This window comes from Oryza glaberrima, chromosome 11 (genome assembly GCF_000147395.1).
Source record: "Oryza glaberrima chromosome 11, OglaRS2, whole genome shotgun sequence".
In the NCBI taxonomy this organism is placed as follows: domain Eukaryota; kingdom Viridiplantae; phylum Streptophyta; class Magnoliopsida; order Poales; family Poaceae; genus Oryza; species Oryza glaberrima.
In genome coordinates this window covers 21761100-21787724 of record NC_068336.1, presented here as the reverse complement: position 1 = coordinate 21787724, position 26625 = coordinate 21761100, and the positions used below count along the sequence as shown (strand labels likewise).

The 26625-nt window shown below is 40.8% G+C and overlaps 3 protein-coding genes and 1 long non-coding RNA gene across 6 annotated transcripts; 2 read left to right on the top strand and 2 right to left on the bottom strand.

Moving 5' to 3' along the window:
* Positions 1–42: 42 nt before the first annotated feature.
* LOC127753814 (pentatricopeptide repeat-containing protein At4g19890) lies at positions 43–3927 on the bottom strand. Of its 3 annotated transcripts, none has more exons than XM_052279261.1 (2): positions 1527–3927; positions 43–1443 (listed from the first exon to the last, which is right to left on the bottom strand). In XM_052279261.1, exon 1 carries the CDS (start codon positions 3910–3912, stop codon positions 1894–1896), a length of 2019 nt encoding a protein of 672 aa, XP_052135221.1. In that variant the 5' UTR covers positions 3913–3927; the 3' UTR covers positions 43–1443; positions 1527–1893. The 3 variants fall into 3 exon arrangements, with proteins under 3 accessions (XP_052135221.1, XP_052135222.1, XP_052135220.1); XM_052279262.1 differs by having other exon boundaries at positions 43–1656; positions 1770–3927; XM_052279260.1 differs by having other exon boundaries at positions 43–1656; positions 1822–3927.
* Positions 3928–4579: 652 nt separating this feature from the next.
* LOC127753964 (uncharacterized) lies at positions 4580–11473 on the top strand. The gene is made up of 3 exons (XR_008012734.1): positions 4580–4765; positions 4888–5020; positions 11329–11473. It is a non-coding gene; the product is annotated as an uncharacterized LOC127753964 (long non-coding RNA).
* Positions 10794–15799, bottom strand: LOC127753963 (disease resistance protein Pik-2-like). The gene is made up of 2 exons (XM_052279413.1): positions 14791–15799; positions 10794–13318 (listed from the first exon to the last, which is right to left on the bottom strand). The coding sequence occupies exons 1-2, from the start codon at positions 15666–15668 to the stop codon at positions 11170–11172; spliced, it is 3027 nt and encodes a 1008-aa protein (XP_052135373.1). The 5' UTR covers positions 15669–15799; the 3' UTR covers positions 10794–11169.
* Positions 15800–20905: 5106 nt separating this feature from the next.
* Positions 20906–24624, top strand: LOC127754916 (disease resistance protein Pikm1-TS-like). Its single transcript, XM_052280523.1, has 3 exons — positions 20906–21829; positions 21952–24179; positions 24267–24624. The coding sequence occupies exons 1-2, from the start codon at positions 20958–20960 to the stop codon at positions 24158–24160; spliced, it is 3081 nt and encodes a 1026-aa protein (XP_052136483.1). The 5' UTR covers positions 20906–20957; the 3' UTR covers positions 24161–24179; positions 24267–24624.
* The last annotated feature ends 2001 nt before the right edge of the window (positions 24625–26625 follow it).

Genomic DNA, 26625 nt, shown 5'->3' with positions numbered 1-26625 from the left:
TTGGTGGCCTTCCCTTTCTTTTCTGGCATGACACGTTTTTTAAAATCCAGACAAGTATGAAAGTGTGAACTGAATAAATGACCTAATAAAATCTCAAGAAGTAAACAGTTTTGTTAAAGCTGTGAGCGTGACAGGAGGAATGAAGCTGACCATTAGCAAATATGCAACCAAAGAAATGAAGTTAACAGTTTTTCTCACAGATTTTTGCTAAAGCTGTGAGCGTGACAGGACTAATGAAGCTGACCATTAGCAAATATGCAACCAAAGAAAGAGAGGAAAAATTAATGAAACTATAAGGCACAAACCTGGAGTGGTGGAGAGTGGATTTCATACGACAATGTGCATGGAAACAAACAAGATGCAGAAAGATCCATGGAGGCCAGAAATATCCCATGAGAACCAATAAGAGAAGGTTAACAAAATAAGACAGACATCTTCAGCATCGTCGAGGCAGCCCACGTTTGACAACCAATACAATCAAGCACCAATTTTGCTAGCTGGAAAGTAATTTCCTGGACTTACCAGCATCCACAGCAGCTTTGGTCAGTTTTCTGGTTGAGCTTTCATCTAAAAAAATTTCTGTATTGCTTGTTAACAGACAACATAACTAATCACCCCCCATTTTTTGCAGGACATTAGATGATAGCCTGATACCTATCGTCCCAAACACCCTGATATTGTGGGTAGACAGGGTAGTTTAAAAGCCATATCCAGCCACACACAGCCAGAACCACTGAAGACAGGAAAAAGTTAGTGCTGCTCATATAAGAGTTAGGTCTACAGAAAGTAGAATGAAAATAAGCAGGAACGTTGATGTGTAACATACCTGCAGCACTGCATGAATCACATTTGTAAATTGTATTGTGGAGCCTGATTCTACATATCATTTCTAGATTATTGTAAAAATAATTTATCTTCAAAATAGTGTGACTCCTATTACAAATACCTAAACATTTTCTTTGTCGAAACAGAATGCAGGGAAATTGGATAACCTGAGGATTCCTTGTAAGTAATATACAATGTAAAAATAGAAAACCATGAACGGCAACAAGTTAAAGCTGACAGCTGTAGTCTATGGTGCATGCAAAAATTCCATGCCCTTCATGTTTACTAAAGAAAAATAAAAAGAAGAATTAAAACAGACTGGAGTTTGGCCATGTAATGGTAAAACCTAGAAAGCTTGTCAACAATATAGCAATATACATGAATAGCTGGAATAAGCATAAAATCAAATTGTTAACCATCCAGACAGCAGAGACTTTCAGATGGTAGGAATAATGGATAACTTTTCTATGAAACAACATCCTTGTTGCTTAAGTACAAAATTGAACTAATTGTTCAGAACCAGTATAATGGTTAATGAAATAACCTTCATTATACAATGCACAGATGGATTTTGTTAGTGACTACTATCTCCCAAGTATTCAAGAAAGACTTGTTCTTCTGTAGGCAAATGATACAATGATGTGTTAGAAGAATAAACACTAGGATCAAACTAAAACACTACTGAAGTGCTGAGCTGTTACCATTTCTCCATCAAATCAACGAATGACCTTGTTTCTTCTCAGTTCTCACAGAATTTTATGCAAAGAAGATGCCATTACTATCTTCAAGTTCTCCCCACTCCATTTGAGAAAGTCAGGTCTATACCTTGAACTGGAGATTTTAAGACTAGTAAGTATATAAGAACAAAATTTTGACCAACTAGAACTGGGAAAGATTTCTTCAACAGGAGCACAGTAAAGAAATAAGAAAGGACACATTTTTACCAAAAACTGATTAATATGGCAGCATGTGAAAAAAGTCACATTGAGGACCTACTGTAGAATTTCTTGTCTGTATCAGTAGAAGCAATGCACCACCCTTTCTGATCAAGCAATGGCTGTTGCTAAATCATCTTTTTTCTTTAAAGCTAGAGATTTTCTTTGAGAATTTTTCAGACATTTCAGAAGCTAGGGCATATCTATTATTTTCATAACAAGAATTGATGAAGCCAGTATAAGTTGCATGGTCAACAGCATAATCCTCGTCCAAAACTTTTTTAAGAAAAAGACTGGCAGCATCCACATCTCCCAAGGCTCTGAGCTTTCTAACTACTACATCTACTGTATGAGCCTGCTGCCGTTTGTCCAATCTATCCAAGACTGATACAGCAATGCTTGTTTTCTCCCTCCTGCAATATTCAAAAGTTAAAGTGACACGAGTTACTTCACATGGCACCAAACGTTTATCAAGCATGCCTTCGTATAAAGCCTTTGCTTCCTCTAGCCTCGATTCTTTGCAGAGACCACTTATTAGAGCACCATAAGTTATAGAGTCCGCAAAACATCCATTTTGAACCATCCTTTCAAAGACCCTCAAAGCCAAGGTTGATCTTCCCACTTTGCAGTACCCTGCAATCATTGATGTATACGTTTGTTTGGTTGGCACTAGTCCTATCATAAGACATTTGTCAAACAATTTCTGACTTTCTTCCATTTGTCTCTGCTGACAATATGTAGAAATGAGGCTAGTGTATGCTTCTATATCAGGACAGCAACCATTTTCCACCATCCGATCGAACAAATCTAGAGCATATGTTATGTGACCTTGTTTGCAGTGCTCAGTAATCAGTATAGTATATGTTATCTTATCAAACTTGAGCCCCTGACTAGTGGCCATTCGGAGCACCTTGTAAGCCTCTTGAATCTTTCCTTTCTTGCAGAAGCCATCAATAACAGCATTGTATGTGTAAATATTAGGTAGGAAGCCTTCCTGCTTCATCTTATTCATCAGTTCAAATGCACGATCAAAACTGCCCCCCTTGCAATGCCCACCAATCAGCGTAGTGTATGTATTTGTGTTTGGTTTCAACCCCTGCTCAACCATCCTCACCAATAGCATCTCAGCACGAGCAAGTTTGCCCTCCCTGCAATACCCTCCAATCATTACAGTGTACGTGTGGACATTTGGCTTGTACGAGCTACTCTTGATGAGCTTCAAGAAAAGCCGGAACGCCCGCTCTGTCCACCCAATCTTGCAGAGACCATCAATCAACGTTGTGTGCGTGTACACATTAGGCTTCAACCCTCTTCCAACCATCTCCTCCAGCACATGGAAGGCTTGCTTCACGTAGCGTCTCTTGCACAGCCCATCAATCCATGCAGTGTAATTCACCACGTTCGGTGGTGTGCCCATCTCCAACATCCTCCTGAAGAACTCAGACACATCCTTGAACCGTCCCTTCTCACAGAGCGACCGCACGACCATCGTGCACGTCGCGTTATCCAGCGAGAACCCACAGCGCCACATTGCTGCCAGCAAGGCGTCAACCTCCTCCACCTTTCCCTCCCGGCAGCACACCGCGACCAGCGCCCGGAAGCTGCGCGCGTCGGGGCACACACCGGCCCTCGTCATTCCGTCGAACACCTTGCGCGCGTACACGAAGCTCCCGGTCTCCAGCCCGACCCTGAGCACCCAGTTCGCCGTCTCGACGCAGAGCGGGAGCCCGTGGCTGCGCATCTCGAGGACCATGTCGGCGGCCTCGGGGAGCCTCCCGGCCTCGCCGAAGGCAGCCACCATCCCCCGCATGACCTCGTGCGCCATCGGGAGGCTCCCCCTCGCGACGAAGGCGGTGGCCGCGGCGACGTAGAGCCGCATGAGGCGGCGCAGGTCCGGGCGCGACGCGAGGCGACGGAACAGCGCCAGCGCCGCCGCGGAGCCCGCGGAGTCCGCCACGGAGGGGAGGGACGCGATGGCGTCGTCGGGGGCGAGCGCGCCGGGGTCGCCGGGGGCGTCACCATCGAGGGTAGCATCCGGAGGCGGAGGCGGAGGCGGAGATGGGGTGGAGATAGCGGCGGTGGAGAGTGGTGGGAGGTTGGGGAGAAGGCGGCGGCGGCGGAGGACGAGGCCATGGCGACGGCGAGCGAGCATCTCTCTCCACGCAGAATGCTGCTTTCCCGTTATTTTCTTACTATTTAACATATAGATTGATTTTTGTTAGTAAACTGTTAAACGGTAGTAGTACGGAGTAGTATATTTTTTTACAAAACTATTGATATATTGTTTTAAAAAAATATCAAATAAACTTATTTTTAAATCTATAACAATTAAAACTTAATTAGTCAACGATCTTTTCATTCTGATAAAACTTTATTATATACTCCCTTCGTTCTAAAATATAAGAGATTTTAGATGAATATGACATATCTTTAGTATTATAAATCTGTACATAGCATATAGCATGTTTCGCACCCAACCTAAAATATAAGGGATTTTGGATGAATATGACATAGCTTTAGTATTATAAATCTGTACATAGCATATAGCATGTTTCGCACCCAACCTAAAATATAAGGGATTTTGGATGAATATGACATAGTTTTAGTATTATAAATCTGTACATAGCATATAGCATGTTTCGCACCCAAACAAAATACTTTATATTTTTTGTAGCGAGAGAGTATATATTTATGAATCTATTTTTATAAATTTATCGTACTACTCCTACCAATTAAAACTCAATTAACCATCAGCATTGACTTCGTTCTGCGTACATCACGATCTGAACCGTCCGTTTTCCTATGGACGGCTACGACGAAACGTCGATTCCAACCTCCAAGATTGTACCCCGTTCTCACCGGCGGTGGGCTTCCGGCCTCCCCGCCGCCGTGTCCGCGTCGGGGCGTCGGCTACCTCACCGGCGACCGGTGATCGGCGGCCGTGAGCACGGAGGAGGGGGAATGTGGAGGCTATGTTGCCTTCCAGGTATCACGTATATCACCAGGTAAAGCCTCTTTTCTCACCCCAAGTGACACACGTCCATCCCGATTTGCTGTGCGTTGCCGCCGTCGTGCGGCGACCGACCGATCGATCACTCGATGTTTGATTCGCTCGTATCTGCTGCAGATGCATTCTGCAGATCGAAGGTTGGGGCCTAGCTTGCAGTTGCAGATGGTCTGAAGGCTACAAATATGTGTTGCCCACGAACTGTTTGATAGAATGCCGAGGAGGAAACCGACCCTTTGCTTCTGCCTTGGATGTAAGTTTCCTCATATTAACTCCTGCAACTAATTCCAATTTACTTTTCATTCTACTTGATTTCAGTTTACGCAGAAGCCTAATCAAGGCCTTAGGAGAATGTAGGGAATGATTATATCATAAATATATAAATACATAGTGAAGGAAGTTTATTACAAGAGATTAAGAAGAAAAAAACTAAAAATTACAGTTATATAGCCAGCTGGGGGAGTAAATAGCTATAGGGCTCATTTGGGATGATGTATCGTCTTTCTTCTCTCATCTTTCGACTGCCAGGGCTTAGCTACCAGCTGGCCTGATGATCAGGGCTCATTAAGAGGCCATCATGGGCTCCCCAGGTTTTTCATCTGATCTGATGCAAAACTTCTGTTTCTCCTTTTGCTTGTGTACGCTAAGTGACGGCCACAGTTCAACACATGATAGGAACATAAGGGAGTAATTTTAATCAACATGTTTAGTGCAGACACAAGCTATGAAACTGCACACCAAGCTGAACTGAAATTGCAGAATGAGCAACGATTTTTTCTAATTTAAATGAATTGGTAATGTTGGTAGTTCCACCACCACTGGATTAAAATTTCAGGTAAAAAACTAAATTTTAGTGCTTAGTTAAGGCGGTTGATTTGTTCACATCTGTGAGGCATTGCCATATCAGGATTTAGTTGTAAAACAGATTGGATGTCGGAATAAATAATAGGTCACATTCCGGTGAACTAAAAAGTGCAGAACTCCTAGTACTGAAAATCAAATCAAGATGCTATACAAGATTATTGAAGTAAAGAGTTTTTGTTTAATATTTTAAGGAATATTAGATGTATACACAAATACAAGTTACACACAGAGTTCACTTGAACTCTATAATTATTAAAAATGAAATTCTGGTCGAGAAGGTACTTTTTAGGAAGCTGTGAGGGATGGTTGAATCCTTCTTGAGACAAGAATTCGATAATTTTTTCACCGCGCTGGCGGAAACTGGCCAAAGTTTATTAAGAGTGGGAGAAAACAGAATTTACAGGACACACGGCTTACAACAGCTGGCAACAGGCCAAAGCTCCGGAGTGCGCCCTAACAATCAGAGAACGAAACAAGCCACATCACAGATCTTAACACCGCAACAACAACAATGCCAAAAATTCTCACATAAGAACCCTCAATGCCTTGATATGCCAGGTGTCAGGCGGTGTAAATAGGCCAGCCACCTTCCACATCCGCCACTCATCTGTCATGACCGCGCATAGAGCAAACACCATAGTGTCCTTCCCCTCAAAAACATGGGCATTGTGTTCCTTCCAGATAAGCCATGTCACTAGGATCACACCTGCATCGAAGGTTCTCCTCTCCTGCTTGTTGATCATCTTGCGGACCATGAGCCACAAGGAAGGCAAATGCGGTGTAGGCTGTGGGCAAATGAAGCCCAGGCGGCTGTGCACCCGCTCCCAGACCTGCACCGTGCATGCGCAGCAGTGGAAGATGTGCAAGCAGGTTTCCAGATCGCAGCAGCAAAGGTAACAAGCTCGCCAAATGCCACCTGCGACGCTGCAAGTTGTCGGCAGTAAGACAAGCTCCTCGCATCACGAGGAACATGAAGAATTTACAACGTGCTGGCACCCTGGATTTCCACACAATTCTGCCCAAGGCGCACTTTGTTCACCGAGCACAGAGCAGCGAATTAGGGGTGGAAACGAGCCGAGCCGAGCCCGGCTCGGCTCGGCTCGTGGAAGCTCGCGAAATGCCTGGCTCGGCTTGGCTCGGCTCGGTTCTCCAACCGAGCTGTACATTAGGCTCGGCTCGGCTCGTGGTCTGGCTCGAGCCGGCTCGAGCTGGCTCGTGAGCTTTGCAATAGCAGCAGTTGTATTGCCAGCAGCAGTTGTGTTGCTTTGCAATGACTTGGTTATTCAGATAATAACTCTCAAGTCCCTACAAAGATAATTAGGTATATTGTATACAGCCAGCATATAACAAATTGATGAGCTTTTTTGGTTTTCGGCTAGAAGTCTTTCTATGCAAACCGAGCCAACTAAGCTCGTGAGCTGCTCGCGAGCTGGCTCGGGCTCGGCTCGGTTCACAAACGAGCTAAAACCCAGGCTCGGGCTCGGCTCGTTCAGGATTCGAGCCGAGCCGAGCCAGGCGAGCCCGAGCCGAGCTTGAGCCGAGTTCACGAGCCCGAGCTATTTGTCCAGCCCTACAGCGAATACACTGATTTGACGGAGAAATCGCCATTAGCCAATGCCGACCAGAGGATAGAATACCCTGGCATAGGGATCCAACACCACCTCTCAGACAACATCCCAAATCTTGAAATAATCGGCAACTAGCAGGGTGTCCCGCGCAATTGCGCGGCTAGCGAAAAAAATATATTATGATGTAAAATTATCAAATTTTTTCAACTTGAAATATGTTTTTATAAAAAAGAATTGTAATCAATCGTATTGTATTGTATATATATATAGGCATATCTCGTGTACAAAGAGACCTTATATCAATTCAAGAATATGCTTGCTAATTAAGAGAAATAATAAATAAAGTGACTACAACAATTTTTATGTTGCGACTTCAAAATGATCAAGCATCTCTGACGGAATCCCTATCCTACACCATTAAATTATGGTTTTATAATAAAAACTTCCTTCATTTTTATATTTTTTACAAATCCTGCAAGCCACCACCATCCCTTTGCTCATCTTCATCATGTCCTTCCTCTTCATTTTCGTTGCCACCCCTTAGCTCATCCTCCGATACCAATTGTCTTTTATCTCCCGTCTACTTAGCCGGTCATGTCATCTCTCATCTTTATTATCATCAACACCTTATAAAATCAGACTTTATTATCATTGGGGTTTCTTTTTATAGTTTTCAGAAGTCGCTGCCTCCACTTTACTCATTTGTTGCCCTTGGATCGCTTTTCCATGCGCCTCCCTACTCCTATGTCGCATATCCACTTGTTAGCCTGTACCGACTCTCTTCTTTGTTATCGTCGACGCCTAAAGTCAAACTTTATTATCACCATGATTGCGTTAGAAGACCTGCCAGCTATTGCCGCCACACATCCCGTGCCTTACTCATTCTCTACCCATTGGGTCATCCTCTCATAGTCCTACTATTCGCCACTTGAGCAGCTCACACTCCTGTAGCCTCGGTAGGACTAATTTATGAAAACTTTTTCTAAAGCCCAATGTGTCTTTCTTTAATTGTCAATCCTAGATTTTGCCATTTTGGTAATCAAAAGAGAACATATCTGTACCTCTTGTTTAGATAAAAAAATAGAGTGCAATTCTTCTCAAAATCTCCATTTATTTATTTTTGTTCGTCTATAATCTTATAATCTAGTTTCACCATACAATGTAGCATTTTCTATTTTCTTCAACTAATGTGGTATAATTTCTAGATATGCAAAGTGAGCATTGTTGTTTTATTTTAGGGCCCATATATCAATCGCAACACCAAATTTTGTTTTGTTAATACTACCTCCGTTTTTTAATAGATGACGCCGTTGACTTTTTCTCACATGTTTGACCATTCGTCTTATTCAAAAAATTTATGCAAATGTATAAGATATAAATCACACTTAAAGTTCTATGAGTGATAAAACAACTCATAACAAAATAAATTATAATTACGTAAATTTTTTTAATAAGACGAATGGTTAAACATGTGAGAAAAAGTCAACGACGTCATCTATTAAAAAACGGAGGGAGTATATTTTATTCCAAATTTCAATTATTTCCAAATAGCCTTCCTACTTTATTCAAATTTATTTAAGTTTATTTAGAATTAGTATTTAAAAACAATTTTGGAATTTATTTTTTATTTTGAATTTTAGCTACTCTTAATTTTGGATATGTAGAGATTATGTTTTGCTATGTACACATCTTGGTCTGTAGTCTTTACTTATTTAATTTTTATTATATATTGTTTTGTATTTTAATGGTACTTATTCAAAAATTATTTTATTTTTTATTTTGAATTTGAGTTATTTCTAAATTGTATTTCTATTTGACATGTTATTTTTCTTTCTCTCTGAGTAATGTGTGAATATCTAGCTTCTAGAGTGAATGTGATGTCTCCTTTCAAAGTTTTCTTAATACTTTATTTTTTTATATGACACTTGTAAAAAAGTTGGGGAAGTATTTGTTTGTATAAATTTTGATATGTACATTTGATTTCTTTGACTATGCAAAAGGTGCTTTGTAGTATTTAAGGTTAGAAACTTGAAAGTGAACCCATCTTTATAACTCGCACGTATATTTTAAAATTTAGCATGTGCTGGTCCTAAAAAAAAGCATATGCTGGTCATTAAGAATTTTTTGTAATTAGTGAATAGGATTAGCTGGTATTGATTTTTGCTAGCTATATATCTTTATATCTTTGGAGAAAAAAAATCAGAGAACGTGTCCTGTCCTGTTGCTTGGCATAGCACGGTTTGGAGTTCGTAAAGAACTTCAGCCTTGTTTGGCTCGGTGTCCGACTCCTAACCGAAGTCCAAAGTTATTCGTTTTTATTTATTACATATAATCAATCTCCACCGTTATAATCTGGACCCACCATGATCTGATGGTCCAAATATTTTTCTTTTTCTTCGATTAATGTGGAAATTTCTAGCCTCTACAGCGAACGTGGTGCCTCCTTTCAAAGCTTCCACATAATCGGATTCGTTTTTTTGCCCGGTTTTTTTCACCCGGTTTTTTCCTGGTTTTTTTCACCCAATTCCTTTTTTTTAATCGGACCGATTCTTTTTTTATTTTTTTCGCCCTTTTTTTACACGGAATCGGATTTTTTTGCCCGATTCCTTTTTTTTAATCGGACCAATTCTTTTTAAAAAAAATTTCGCCCTTTTTTTACACGGAATCGGATTTTTTCGCCCGTTTTTTTTCTCGGACAGATCGGTTTTTTATTTTCGTTTTTTCGCTCGCCCGATTTTTTTCGCCGGTTTTTTTTTTTGACGGACGACGGAAACACCTCTTATTTTTTTAAGTAAGTAGAGATAGAGATAGAGATTAACATGATAATTTCTTTAGAGTGAATATAGTACAATTTGAGCGCATAAATATTTTATTATACATGCATGTATAATTAGATTTAGTGTAGAACTCTTATCTTCTGTTTCTATAGATAAAATTGTAGCATTGTAATTTAGTCCTACCATAATCTATTGGAATAGATTTTAATCTACCTTTGAGCGTTTAATAATTAACATAATATTTGCTTGAACGTGCATGACTCTAATTACCTTCACGCCATATGAATGTCCGATTCCAATTGCAAATCTCACTACAGATTTACATGCTCAAATGGCCATACGCATGCATGCAAATACATGCATGTCCGACTCCTAGTCAAATTAGTCCAAATACATGCGTGTCCGATTCCTAGTCAATCTCTCTAGATGTTTTCCTTTTGGACTCACATATTTTGCTGGTTGATCTAGACCATCAAAATCTAGACAAATGCAATCCAACGACACATATATTTTTCTTTTTTTTCGATTAACGTGGGAATTTCTAGCCTCTAGAGCGAACGTGGTGCCTCCTTTCAAGGCTGTCTTAATAATATAATAGATAGATAGATAGATAGATAGATAGATAGATAGATAGATACCTTGCAAGGATAACCCCCCTCTGATATTGGCCAGTCGCCACCCAAGCATAATCTTGCAGAGCTGCTGCCACCAAGCGATTCGTATACTCGACAAAGGAGGAAAGGATAGGAGCTTGATTCTCAATCATAATTCGTTCGCCCAAGAATTCAAGATTAGTTGTTACAGTACCGATTAGTTCTTGAAGTAGATAAGAAATAAGTGGATTAGTCAACTTAGTGACAAAAGACAAGGTTTTCTTTTATTATACTAGGCAATTTATGAGAGATAAAAAAAAAATAGCACCTTGAGTTAGAAAGATAATTATTGGAACCAGTGAACACCTCTGACTGATTAGTTTTCTATGGAAAGCTGAAGATAAGTCTTTATACTTGCACAGACTTCAGGGTACAACAGATGAAACGAAATAAAGATACCACAACTCAACAAAGAACAATACAATAATTTGTAAATAGATCAGAAAGTCACAAAAGAAAAAGGCACCACTGATGGAGTAGGTACAACACATCGATAATACAATGGCACATTGCAATTGTAGATTATGTCTAGATCATCCATCATTGTTTTGCTAGTTCGTTGTACTCATCTATCACCACACTGGGGTTAGGGGAATTATTAGCCTTTTGAATCATGTTTGCCAGTCGTTTGATATGAGATGTCTTTGCCCTAGTATCTTCAGGTGCCTGGCTGCTGACTGTTAAAAATACCTGTTGCAGCTTTGAGAGGTTTTCCAGACCGTACATATAGTCCACCATTCTGAACCTCAGCTCAAGCCTCTGAAGCTGCCGCATTGCCCCTTCTAGAAAGCTCAGAGAAGGTAGCACAGGTGCCGCAAAACGCAGTAGCTTCAGCTTTTCAAATCCCTCATCTAGCACAAAGATCATACCTCCTGACTCCAATGTATTCTTATGCATTATTTTGAGAGCATTTGAATAATTGTCTGCTGCATGGAGTGAAAAAGTGAGAGAGAATAACTCAGGCAGGCTACTCAGAACCGCCAAAGTACCTGTCTTAAGTGAAGTCAATGACAGAGTAAGCTTCTCAAGGTTGTGCAGGCGGTCAATCCATCCAGGCACTTTAGACAACATGCCAGAAAGCTCAAGGGTGTACAGGTGTTCTGGTGGTGCTTGCGAAGAACTCAGTGAGCTGTCAAGGAAACCTGTGAAACTGTCATCAATTGCAAGAAACTTGAGGGAACAACTGCTCAAATGCTCAATAGCAGAGAGAAGTAACTCATCGTCTTTAGCTTGGAACTTTACAAGCTTGTAAATGGCAAGTTTCTTAAGGTTGATGAGCTTCTCCAGAGCTTCAAGGGAACGAAGCTGTTTTGGAAAGTCCACTTTGCTATCTTCTTTATGGGGACCATGCAAAGCCGTGTTGTCTCTTTCCTCGGCTCTGGTGGGTGTAGAGTTTCTGATGGCCATATCTGGTGACTGCTCCCGGTCTTCTTCCAAAGTTGAGCTTCCACTGATCTCAATCCCAGAAAGTGTTTGTAGAGCTACGACCTTTGTAATTTCCTCAGTTAATTTCAATGCTGTCCGCTTGCTTTTGTTGCCAGCAAGTAGATGGGTCATTCGCTGAAGCTTCGCAAATGATGTAGGCAACTTTGTGACATTTGTCTCCCTAATGTCAAGTACCTCCAAGTACTCCAGCCTTCCTATATTCTTCGGGATCTTGTCAATATCTGTCCGCCGCAGGCCCAGGTATTTCAACTGATACATGTTGCATATTTTCTTGAGCTGATGTGAGTGGGACAAGTCCTTGCAACCATCAAGGTCCAATACCTGCAGTATCTGGAACTTGAGCATAGTAGAATGAAGAGCACTGAAACTCTCCAATACTGTCAAGGATCGGACATGAGACAATTTCATCCTCTCTACCATTTCTGTTTCTTGCCAATCACTTTTATGAACAGACAATCGCCGTACCTTGTAGCTTGGAAATGGTGTCTGCCAGTGGCCGCCAATAACAGTGATGAAATTCTCATCACTAGACTTGGAGACAATGTACTGGAGAACCATGTCATGAATTTGACAGCTCTTCACCTTGCCGTTGCTGCTGTTGTTGATAGGCTTTATCAAGTTCCTGCCAATGAGTTCATTGAGGCTGTCTTCTGCAACTTCCTCAGCAGTCTTCCCATGCTCTTCAGTAATGAATCCTTCAGCAATCCATCTTCTTATCAAATGCTTCCTGCTAATACTGCGGCCCTTGGGAAATGTGCTCAAGTACAGCAAGCATGTCTTAAGATCAGGTGGCAGATTTTTGTAACAGTGGTTAATTATTTGCGCTACTCCTTCGGTGGTGAGATTGCTTCCCAACTCTGCACTTAAAGCCTCATCTACATCAACCAAATGCTGATCCAATGTCAGATCAATCTTTGATTTCATTTTGCTAGCAATCAGCCCTGCTACTACTACAATTGCCAAAGGCAGACCCCCACATATCCTCATGATAATGCTAGCATTAATGTGTCTATTGGGACACAGATCATTAGCAGATATTATCTGAAGAAACAAATTGCGGGAGCTCTCTGGATCGAGCTGTTTGAGCTTGTGCACATGACCTTGTTGACGGCGGCAGGCTTCAGCTACAGAGTTAAACCTAGTAGTCACCACCACACAGCTACCCTTGTCACTCTTGGGCAATGAATCCCTGACATTTTCCCATGCTGATACAGACCATATGTCATCTATCAAGATATGGTACCTGCTTCAAGCAATGTTTAGAAGTATAGTTGTTAATAATGGTTTATAGTGCTCATTCCAGACACAAATATAGTCACTTTTCCAATTCGGAGTATTAGTATTTTCTTATATTTTGTATAGTTGCTAGATTTTGTAAATCTTTATGTAAACAAGTTAGAGGCTTTCCTAGAAGCTGTACATTAATCCTAAAAAGACAAAAAGATCTGGATATTCCCATATTGATTAGAAAAGCTAAAAATTCCTACGTGTTAATCTAAAAAAGATAAAATCATATGCATCCATATGTCAAATATATGGCTGAGATTTATCAAACTTTATGTATACTAATCAGAGGGCTTCCCTAGAACCCTCCGCATTAATTTAAAAGATACTGCATAATTTAGAAATTACCATATTAATCAGAAAAGGTAGAAATTCTCACGATAATATAAAGAAATACAAAATCATATGTGTAGCATGTGCAGATGCACAGTTGATGTCTACTAGCTACTACTCCCTCCATTTCATATTATAAGTCGTTTGATTTTTTTTTCTTAGTTAAAGTTTTATAAGTCTGACCAAGTTTATAGAAAAAATAGCAATACCTATGGCACCAGATTAGTTTCATTAAGTTTAGCATTGCATATATTTTGATACAAAATTTATTTTGTTACTATATTTTGCTACAAATTCGGTCAAACTTTAAGAAGTTTGACTAAGAAAAAAGTCAAATGACTTATAACATGGAACGAAGGGGTACTGGCCTACTACAGTCCAATACAATAAACATAGGGAAAGTGCTAGACATACGATTTTTCCGTACGATCTTAGTACGAACAAACACGGAAGTACGACAGGGGTCAGGAGCAGCGCTGCTATACATACAATTTTTTTTAGATTGTTGTACGATATAACGCTTCTCTCGTAACAAACATTAATGGTTAGAAGATATGAACCCACATGGAAAAAGATTACTCTCCCACCGTGAGCCCATGTTCAAGGCCCAAACTCATCAGGTATTTGCCCTGCCATCTCTTAAGCATTATGACACCGTGAACCAAACAATTTTCTTCCTAACCAATCTATACTTCATACCCCTCCGGTTCCATAATTATTAATGTTTTAAATAATAACATGATCTTTAACACATATCTTTGACTATATCTTTTTATTATAATCTATACAATACATAAATATATTTTTACTTTTACTACACTAGTTTGTAAGACAAACCTATGTATGTTATCCTAGTGTCTTCAAACTAAATATTTTATTAAGCTATCGATAGTTAATTTAACCTCAACCTTATTAAAACGCCAAGAATCATATAATCGGAAGGAGTTGTTGTACTTCGGCACTCAACATTTAATTTATCATGTGGCCTAGCTTATGTTACACAAATTGATCAATTAAAAATAATGGCATGTTTTCCAAAGCAAAAATTTATATTAAATCCATATTATAAAATTGATATTAGCAATCCCAAAATCATACCTCTTGCCTGTTAATTGTTCAAGCAGCTTCTTCTTCAGCATTTCATCACCCCAACCCTCAATTCCATGGAGGGTATCCTCAGAAGCGTCTGCCTGCTTCTCATGGAACTGCTTGACAAGGCTTCTCAGAACCGTCGGGAGATGGAACTTCTGCGACGCGAGCACGAATGCTCGGCAATCGAATTCGTCCCCAAGCTTGCGGTACAACGCCATGGCGAGGGTGGTCTTGCCAAGGCCACCGAACCCGACAATGGCGAGGTACCTCTGCTGGGTGCCATCCTTCCCTTTGGAGAACCACTCCTGGAGCTCATCAATGGCAGCATCCATTCCTACAGGCTCCATGGTGCCAATCAGCCGGGGAAGAGGAGCTAGACGGTCTCTAGGAGCGTTGGCTCCGACGCCGAGGCCGCTGCCGCTGCCGCCACCACCACCATTGCCCTGGAGGTTCTCCACCCCGTACCTGGTGCGGCGCTCGCTGACATGCTGCGCCCGGAGCTTGAGGTTGCCGATGTCGGCGGCGATGCGGCGGCGCTGGTAGAGGGTGGTGAGAAGGTACCACGCCCTCCGGAAGGAGATGGCCGCGCCGCTCCCCCGCGGCTCGCGGCCGAGGCGGTGGCCGACATCGTCGACGCAGTCCTCGATGTCGTAGGCCACCTCCCGCACCTGCTTCATCCAGTCCTGACGCTGCTCGTCGTGGTCGACGTCGTCCCGTCGCTTGAGCTTGCTGAGGAAGGCCTGCATGCTGGCCAGCTCGTCGTTGATGTACTGGATGTCGTCGCGGACGCCGGCGATCAGGGTGTACTCCTGCGCCAGGAGGCTGCCCAGCTTCCCGGTGAGCGACTTCACGGCTTCGCTCGACGCGCCGACGACGAGGTCCATCGTTGATCAGGCTCGATTTCCGGCCAAATCAATCAATCAGGTAGGAAGTTTTTTTCACAAGGGAATGAATGCCATTCTTGTTCACGGCAGTGTTTGATCGCTTAATAAAGCGTACAGGGGAGGGCATAGAATACGGTGATCGTAGCCATAGGAGAGTTTTCACAATCCTTTCTTTCTTAAATGGATGGTTGAACAATAACTTGTCCTGGCCTAGACATTAAATTTTACAATTGATAAATATTTTTACAAATTTAAATATAAAATATCCTAACTTAGATAAAAACAAAGTAAAACAATATGCATTAAACAAATTGCAATAAAAATGAACTAACTAAAGCTAAACACTAAAGTGCACAAAACAATTTTAGGCCTAATAATTTGCAATTATTTTTTAATTAAAAATTGCAGAGAATAAATGGCAACTGAAATATAGCAAATACCAATGAATTAAGAGAGTACCAAGCAAAGAACAGAAAAAAGAGAGAATGATCGTGCTACCTCTACTTAAATGCCATTCAAATGTGAGAAACAAGTCTACCTCTACTTAAGGTTGTAATTGATTATCCATTTGGGAATTCCAAATTATCCCACTTGCTTCACTCCTTTCCATGGTGCAGGTGCACGCAACCGAGAAAATTGGCATTATACCATTATTAAAACAGGGTTTCACTAAAATACCGCTTCGCAGTTGGGATTCGCTGAAATATCGCTCTCAATTGAGGGGTTTCGTCCAAATACCATTTTCTTCCAATTCTCCCTTCCCTCCCATCTTTATTGACCAAAACGGCCCCTAGTTAAATCAATTTAATTAGATAAAAAAATATATAGAGTACAAAGTAAATACCGTCTAACATAATTATCTTGACATGTATTTTTTTTCTCTACACCAGATTGTTTAGTATGCAGCATACTATCTCCACAACATAAAAAAACACTCTCAACTGAAAACTCTCAGTCTCCAATTATATATTTTTTATTTGGTGTAGAGAAAAAAAAATATTGCATGTTCAAGATATTTGGGAGGTAGTACTCTGTAATCTACATATTTAATTTACTTGAATTGATTCAACTAAGGGTATTTTGGTTAGCACGGATGTGAGGAAAGAGAGAATTGAAAGAAAATAGCACACGAAGCCTCTCAGTTGAGATTGGCATTCTGCCGAATCTTAACTGCGGAGTGGTATTTTGATGAAACCCTATTTTGATGATTGTAAAATACCAATTTTCTCGCACGCAACATGCATGGCTAGTTATGCAATGTCTCACTGGATATAGAACAAACGAGTATGTATTCATGAGCATGGCTTGTCCTTCTGGTGATCATTAAATGGCAATGCCAATATAACTTGGAGAGGTTTTCTGTCCTGAACTTGTAGGAGAGTTACTTTGATCTGGAAAAGAAAAGGAAGAAACTTGTCGGAGATCAGGATCTACCGTACTGCAGGAGGGGTTAACTAATACCTATTATTGTTGTTTTGATAATAGCATCGAAGGAATCAACGAAAGTGAAAGCAAAGTCAATCAATATCGTCCCTGTTTAGTTGGGACTAAAACTTTTAAGTCCCTATCATATCGGATGTTTGGACATTAATTATAAATATTAAACGTAGACTATTAATAAAACCCATCCATAATCTTGGACTAATTCGCGAGACGAATCTATTGAGCCTAATTAATCTGGATTAATTAGGCTTAAAAAAATTGTCTCGTGAATTAGCTTTTATTTATGTAATTAGTTTTGTAAGTAGTCTATATATAATACTCTAAATTAGTGTCTAAATACAGGGACTAAAGTTAAGTCGCTGAATCCAAACACCACCACATAACTTGGTTGTGGTGGCAAGAATAAGTTAGAGTACTCTAACATTAGATTCGATGGAGTGGCGTGAGATGGCTAAGAAAAGTAAATTATGACCAAAGAGGTGTATATGCAGTGGTGGTACGGTACGTTGCTTTGGAAGCTGGAAAGTACTCTCTCGTCTCAAAATAAGTGTAGTTTTGCTCTATTCACGTTCAATGTTTGACCGTTCGTCTTATTTAAGAAATTTTTATGATTAGTATTTTTATTACTATTTGATGATAAAATATGAATATTATTTTATATGTGACTATTTTTTTTAATTCTTTCATAAATTTTTCAAATAAGACGGACGGTCAAATGTTGGACACGGATATCACGGTTGTACTTATTTTAGAACGGAGGTAGTAGAGACAAGACAACAGTGTCTACTGAAGGAGAGCAGAGCAAGCTAGAGATCGAACGGGATCATGTCGGAGGGAGCGATGGGAAGTAATGGTTCAGCACTTAATCTATTCTAGATGGGAGCACAAGGAAGGCATCTTCGTAAATATGTATCCCGTACATCATTTTCATAATATTTTAACATAAATCCATCCATCATTTCTATAATATTTAAATATTCATTCATGAAATTTCTATATTCATGAATTTCACAAAGCGCAATACATCATCTAGTTCATGTCACTTTTCTCCTCCTCTTAGTAAAAATCTCACCACTGTCATCACCACTCCCCTTGTTGTCTACTCCCTCTGTTTCATAATATAAATCATTCGCATTTCCCACATTCATATGGATGTTAGTGAATCCAGATATATATCCATATAAATGTAGAAAATGCTAGAATAACTTACATTATGAATGGAGGGAGTACTGATTTCAAGTATAATTAAACACAAATCCTTTCTTTCTTAAATGAAAGGTTGAACAATAACTTGTCATGGTCTAGACATTAATTAATGAATTTACAATTGATATATATTTTTATAAAATTTAAATATAAAATATACAAACTTAGAAAAAAACAAAGTAAAACAGTATAATTAAGAAAATTGCAATAAGAATAAGCTAACTAAAGATAAACACTACATAGCACAAGAAAATTTTAGCCTAAAAATTTGCATTTTTTATGAATGAAAAATTAGATAAAAGGGCAATTGAAATCTACTCCATCTGTCCTAAAATATAAACATTTTTAACATAGTGTCAAGTCAAATATTTTTTAACTGTGACTATTAATAGCAAAAAAAAAGCTCAATCATGTAAAATTGATATTATTAGATTTATCATTAAACAAACTATTATAATATGCAACTATTTTATTTAAAATATATTACTTTTATAGATATTATTGGTTAAAGTAGCATCTCGAAGACCATGTCGAAGTTTAAAAATATTTATATTTTGAGATGGAGGGAGTAGCAAATATCAATGAATAGGGTACCGAGAGAGAGATAGGGGGGGGGGGGGGGGGATGATCGTTCTACCTGTACTTTAAAAATAAAGAACAGAAAGGTCTAGCAAGACCTTCTCCTTTTCTCATATTAGAAAAGCATGGCGTGCTACCTCTACTTAAATGCCTTTCAGATTTGAGAAAATCTCGAGAGCATTAGTTAGGAAGGGAGGAAAATCCAAATACTCTGCTCCAATCCACTGGCCTTTCTAATCTCCTTAATTTCTAACCTCCAGCCCACAACTCAATATTGGTGAGAAAATGTATGACAAATGTTTTTTTAATACAAGTGCAAATGTTGATAAAATATGTAAAAGATATTTTTACAGTCTCTAGAAATTACCAAGCACCACATTTTTTTTTTGCATAAGTTCTGGTAGCTCTTAATATTTTTTTAGTACTACACAGAGCTACCACAAATTAATAGTTAAAATTATGGTCTCTCTCAGTACCGTAAAATCTCTCTGTTTATGGACAGCGAATATAAATTTCTCAAGGTTGCAAATGATTATCCATTTGGGAATTCCGAATTCTCCCGTTTGCTCTTCACTGCTTTCCATGTCGCAACATGCATGGCTAGTTACGCAATGTGTCTCGCTGTCGCTGGAGATAGAAGAAACGAATATACTCCCTTCGTTTTTTAATAGATGGCGCTGTTGATTTTTTCTCACATGTTTGACCATTCGTCTTATTCAAAAAATTTATGTAATTATAATTTATTTTGTTATGAGTTGTTTTATTACTCATAGTACTTTAAGTGTGATTTATATCTTATACATTTGCATAAAATTTTTGAATAAGACGAATGATCAAACATATGAGAAAAAATCAACGGCGTCATCTATTAAAAAATGGAGGTAGTATGTACGCTTGTCCTTGTAGTGAGGAGGTGATAAATGGAAATGCCAAATATACCTTGACGTTGCCAAAGGGAGAGGTTTTGTGTCGAATCGCCTTTAACTTGTCGGAGAGTAGTACTTTCCTGGAAATTGAAGAGAAGAGAAGGAACTTGTGTGAGAGGATCTAGCACTGGAGGGATTTTCTTTTTGATAAAAGCACTGGAGGAATGAACGAAAGTGAAAGCAAAGTCATCGTCCTTAATTAACGTGACATCATGCACATGACGTGGCCATGGTGGCAAGAATAATAGTTCCTCCGTTTCACAATGTAAGTCATTCTAGCATTTTCCACATTCATAATGATGAAATAGATTTATTAATATCATTATGAATGTGGAAAATGCTAGAATGACTTACATTGTGAAACGGAGGGAGTATGTGTAGAGTGCTCGAAGCTTAGGGGGTGTTTAGATCTAGGGACGTAAAGTTTTGGCGCGTCACATCAGGTATTATATAGGGTGTCGTGTGCGGTTTTCGGGCACTAATAAAAAAAATACTAATTACGGAATCCGTTAGTAAATAGCAAGACGAATTTATTAAGCCTAACTAATCCGTCATTAGTAAATATTTACTGTAGCACCACATTCTCAAATACTGGAGCAATTAGGTTTAAAAGATTCGTCTCACAAATTAGTTGCAATATGTGCAATTAGTTATTTTTTAGCCTATATTTAATACTTTATGCAGGTGTTTAAACGCTCGATGTAACAGGGTGTAAATTTTTTTTATGTAGGAACTAAACGGGGCCTCAGATGAAGTGGCGTGAGATGGCCATGTAGAAGAACCTAAGTAGTATAATTCAGAGGAGATGCATGCAGTGCAGTGTTAATTATTGCTAGTACGTTTTGCTTGGCAAAGCTGGAAATTAAAATACAGACAAGAAAGGCACGAGAGCATTGCAGAGAGAGGTGGCAAAGTAAGTACTGAAAGTAGAACTCGCCGGCAAGCTAGCTAGCTAGAGATCGATCGATAGATAGATACATCTACTATATCTGTCTAGCTTGCATTCGATCGGCATGCATCTGCAATACAGTTGTTTGCATGCTGCAGCAATTTTGTTCTGCCGCCGCGCTACCTAGCTAGCTCTTGAGTCCTTACCAGCTAGCCGTACAGTCTTGCAGGCGTGCGGCCGGGGATCATGGAGGAGGAGGGAGCGATGGGAAGTCCGACGACGGCGGCGCTAATCATGGAGAAGCGGGAGGAGTTGTTGAAGATGTTGGTGCCCCTCCCTGGGATGATCTCTGAGCTGCTGGAGGCTGGACGCATCACCGACTCCCGCGAAAGGCACTATTTGGCGTTCATGGAGATGGAGGTGAGCACCATTGTCGCGTCCCTGAGGATGCCGCTGCCACCACCCAGAGATCGTCGTGGTGTCGACCTCGATCGCCAGGCGGATTGGCTGAGTTCAGTGGAGTACTTCGGGTGGAGTACAGTGAAATCTCTGGGTAATCCGCACGGAGAAGATCATGCACCTCGTGCACTGCTGCGAAAAGCCATGCGGTGCTTCCGCCGCCCAAGGTCTTTCGACCATGAGGCGTTCATTCTCTTCCTTTTGTGCTCCATTGATCCACGCCTCGAGCTCCCAAGCTCGGAGCTCATGCCATCACCGCCTCAAGCAGCCCAAGTCGAGGCTGCTGCCGTCCATGATCATCTTGTTGGCATCGACGGCACGGCAAACGAGCTGCTCGGATGGCTCATGGCCGCCGACGAGAGCCTCCGGGTCATGGCCATCGCTGGACCCGCCGGCATTGGCAAGACCACTCTTGCCATGGAGCTCCACCGTCGACTCCGGTGCCAAACTCAAGAAAATTATTTCCAGTGCCACGTTGTGGCCAACTTCTCCCGGAGGCCTCACAGGAGCAAGCTTCTTCCTCAAACCATCCTGAAGCACATCATAGAGCAACTGGAGGCACCATCATCACCTAACAGCTTAGAAATCACGATGTTGGAGTTGGAGGACGACCCGGAGCTGTTGGCTCGCAACATATCAAGACGCCTCAAGGATAAGAGGTAGACAACTTGTACTGCTTGCTTAATTCAGCTGCTATATAGTACTCATTTAGGACTTCTCTTACAGAGCAGCATTTGAGCTCGAATTCTCTTAATATTTTATTTTCGTATTCTCCCTCCAGATACTTCGCTTTGATTGATGATATATTCGACGAATCAGATTGGGAAATGATCAAGGGTGCATTTTCTAATAATAACTGCGGTAGCAGAATATTGTTTACGGCTCGCGATGAGAGGATAGCAGGGTGGTGTTTGTCTAATTATAATGGGATTGTGCATAAGATGAAGCCTCTGAATGACTCGGATTCAGAGAAGCTGCTTCGCACAAAAGCTTTTAGTTCCATGGATGGTTGCCTTCCAGACAATCTTAGGCTATTATGTGATGAAATCTTGAACATGTGTAGAGGAATACCATTGTTCATAACTAGTATGGCAGATTGGTTGAAACAACATCAACAGCAATACGGCAGCTCTGCAGTTCCTAGGGTGGAACAAGTTCGCTTGCTGCTGAAACAATTTGAACACTGGCTATCATTTGATTACAGTGATGAGCTGAGACAATCGTCACTCTACCTAAGCATGTTTCCACAGGGATATGTGTTTGAGAACAAGGATCATCTTGTCACGAGATTGGAAGATGAAGGGCTCTGCCTTCCATGGTGGGACCTTTCTTCACGGGGTCCTTCATTTCAAGAGGAGCATTTCTCTGAGTTGGTCGACAGAAACATAATCACCCCAGCAGCAGAGAACTATGGACCCAATCTTGATGAAGATGACTTATGCCAGTGGCAAGTCAATCCTTTCATACTGAGGTTTCTTGCCTCCAGAGCAGCAGAGATGGGTCTTGTTTTTACCAGCTCAACGCTCACCTCAGCACCGAGCGGTGGTGGCAACACCACTCGGATAGCGCGCTGTCTAGCTCTCCACCATCCTGATCCGCAGCTTCCAGCAATGCTGCAGCAAATGGATTTGTCTCAGACTCGTTTACTACTCATATCTGGTGCAGTCGACAGAACAACGGTCCCTCTAGACAAGTTTGGATATCTGGTGTTGTTGGATCTTGAAGGCTGGGAGAATTTGAAGGATGAGGACATACTGCAGATATGCAAAATGTTTATGCTGAGGTATCTGAGCGTCAGGAACACAAGGGTCCGCAAGCTCCCACCTCAGATCAAGGAGCTGCGCAACCTGAGGACATTGGACATAAGCCGCACCAACATAAGTGAGATCCCATCAGAAGTGTGTGAGCTAGAACATTTGATGATTCTGGACCTCAGAGGCACACTGATAAGGCAGTTGCCAGATCGAATTGTGCTGCTAAAGAGGTTGAAGCGTCTTATCGTTGGTAGTGCTGGAGCTGGATCTGGAATGATTTACTCAGACCAAACAGTGCTAACAAAGATACCGGAGACGATCCACCAATTAAGAAGTCTAGAGATGCTAGCAACTATCGATTTAAGTGAATTCTCTGCAAAGTCAATAGAGTCTCTCAGTGATCTGAAGCAGTTGGAGGTCCTCGCAATAACATGGTCCTTTCACCAGTGCAGTGACAAAGACTACCAACAAGCCCTACGATCATCCATAGAAAGATGGAGGTACCTTAAGTCCCTGACCATTCATTGTGGGCTCGGTTGTTCCATGGAGTTCCTGGGTTCTCTAACAATACCACCTAAAGAACTTGAGAAATTTAAGGTAATAGCCGGAAAATTTGCCCGTGTTCCCCAATGGATCAAAGGGCTCCACCATCTTACTTTCTTGCAGATCACGGTCTGCAAACAAGTGGCAGATGATGTCAAGATCCTCGCGGGCTTGATCGAATTGCAGCGCCTAGTACTAGGCTTGGAGTTCATTCCCGACAAAGAAATAGTGATTGAGAAAGAAGGGTTCAAAAAGCTTGAGAGATTCTCCCTTGACTGCCCTGTCCCATGGCTGACCTTCAAAGAAGAGGCTATGCCGAAGCTCACATATCTTCGACTGAATTTGCACGCGTTCCCAGCGAGCGAGAGGAGTGTTCCTTCAGGTATCAGAAACCTTAGAATGCTTTCAGAGGTAGCTCTTCGCTACAACATACGGTACATCAACAGCCCCAATGTTAAGAGGACAGTAGAGGCGGTGAGCAAAGAAGTTGCCGACAATTGCAACCCTATTCCTGTTGACTTTTTCATCAATGGAATCCGAGTAGATGTTAGTCGAGCAAGTGACGAAGAGGCAGAGAGTACAACAGGATTCATCAAAGATGATGTGTCGGTGGATGGTGGAGTGCCACTGAGGAGAGCAACACTGTTTCAGAGCGAGATTGAAGTTGAAGGTGAAACAGAGAGCCATGACTAGCTTAGCTCCCGAGGAAAAGGTAATCAGTGTTAGCTCCCAGCGTTGCCTCCTGTAATTAACTCCAAATATAGTAGTTAATAATTTTTTTTCTTACTTGTTGCCGCAGGGAATGATGTCCTCGTCTCCAGAGGGGAGAGAGCTATCAAAAGAAAAGGAGGACGGCCTGTACTTCCTCAGCTTAGTTTTTTTACAGTCCAGCAGGCTGGAGCGGTACTGAATCGTAGCCATCGATTGGATCAGATCCAACGGCTATCGTCCATCGGTACCGCCAGGTACTTGGGATGGTACCCGTATGCCGCAGACTACATGTATTTATGTCAATAATCTGTAGAGACTCCCGTGTAATTGTGATTTGATATGCATTGGATGTCCCTGTTTGAGCTCATGCATGGTGCGGGAGTTCTTCATGGAGTATTACATAGCTCAAATGCTCAATACATTTCTTCATGCTGTGACGTATTTGCAACGCATGGTTTGACTGAAACTGAAGGTGAAAGTATGATGATCAAGCGGCAGACGAGGATGTGAAGCGAAATTGAGATTGATGATGGGATCAGGCGGCAGTACATCTTGTTCACAGAGTTGAAAACAACGTCATTTGGTACTGATATGGTTGAATTTCTTTAGTGTCAGGAAGGAAGCTTCAGTGGAGCAATATGGTATGCCAGTAAACTTAGGAGAACTTACTGGTACCAGCGCTTCATCATGCATTCGTGCCTTCCTAAGTCATGAAATTGCAAGCGATGAAACAACTCCTAAAAAGGTGTATGCACATAATTAGACCACGAGTCAACGCACAACATGATATAGACGATGGATCTGCCCAAAACTTGATGATATATGATCGAGTTGAACGGTGAATCAAGAATGATGAAAACAAAATGAAGCTAGTATTGCAGTATAAGGAGCCTTCGATTGCTCAATGTACAAAATCTCTCAAGCATCTACAAAGATATACAGTGCAACAAGAACGTCCGAGATGCAGTACACCAAACACTGCACCTGAGTATCTCCATGCGGTGGAGATGAAACAGCTCTGCTCAACCACAAAGTGCCTTCGGCCTTTTCTCAAATACAGAAAGGTCTAGCAAGACCTTCTCCTTTTCTCATATTAGAAAAGCATGGCGTGCTACCTCTACTTAAATGCCTTTCAGATTTGAGAAAATCTCGAGAGCATTAGTTAGGAAGGGAGGAAAATCCAAATACTCTGCTCCAATCCACTGGCCTTTCTAATCTCCTTAATTTCTAACCTCCAGCCCACAACTCAATATTGGTGAGAAAATGTATGACAAATGTTTTTTTAATACAAGTGCAAATGTTGATAAAATATGTAAAAGATATTTTTACAGTCTCTAGAAATTACCAAGCACCACATTTTTTTTTTGCATAAGTTCTGGTAGCTCTTAATATTTTTTTAGTACTACACGGAGCTACCACAAATTAATAGTTAAAATTATGGTCTCTCTCAGTACCGTAAAATCTCTCTGTTTATGGACAGCGAATATAAATTTCTCAAGGTTGCAAATGATTATCCATTTGGGAATTCCGAATTCTCCCGTTTGCTCTTCACTGCTTTCCATGTCGCAACATGCATGGCTAGTTACGCAATGTGTCTCGCTGTCGCTGGAGATAGAAGAAACGAATATACTCCCTTCGATTTTTAATAGACGGCGCTGTTGATTTTTTCTCATATGTTTGACCATTCGTCTTATTCAAAAAATTTATGTAATTATAATTTATTTTGTTATGAGTTGTTTTATTACTCATAGTACTTTAAGTGTGATTTATATCTTATACATTTGTATAAAATTTTTGAATAAGACGAATGATCAAACATATGAGAAAAAATCAACGGCGTCATCTATTAAAAAATGAAGGTAGTATGTACGCTTGTCCTTGTAGTGAGGAGGTGATAAATGGAAATGCCAAATATACCTTGACGTTGCCAAAGGGAGAGGTTTTGTGTCGAATAGCCTTTAACTTGTCGGAGAGTAGTACTTTCCTGGAAATTGAAGAGAAGAGAAGGAACTTGTGTGAGAGGATCTAGCACTGGAGGGATTTTCTTTTTGATAAAAGCACTGGAGGAATGAACGAAAGTGAAAGCAAAGTCATCGTCCTTAATTAACGTGACATCATGCACATGACGTGGCCATGGTGGCAAGAATAATAGTTCTTCCGTTTCACAATGTAAGTCATTCTAGCATTTTCCACATTCATAATGATATTATTATGAATGTGGAAAATGCTAGAATGACTTACATTGTAAAACGGAGGGAGTATGTGTAGAGTGCTCGAAGCTTAGGGGGTGTTTAGATCTAGGGACGTAAAGTTTTGGCGCATCACATCAGGTATTATATAGGGTATCGTGTGCGGTTTTCGGGCACTAATAAAAAAAATACTAATTACAGAATCCGTTAGTAAATAGCGAGACAAATTTATTAAGCCTAACTAATCCGTCATTAGTA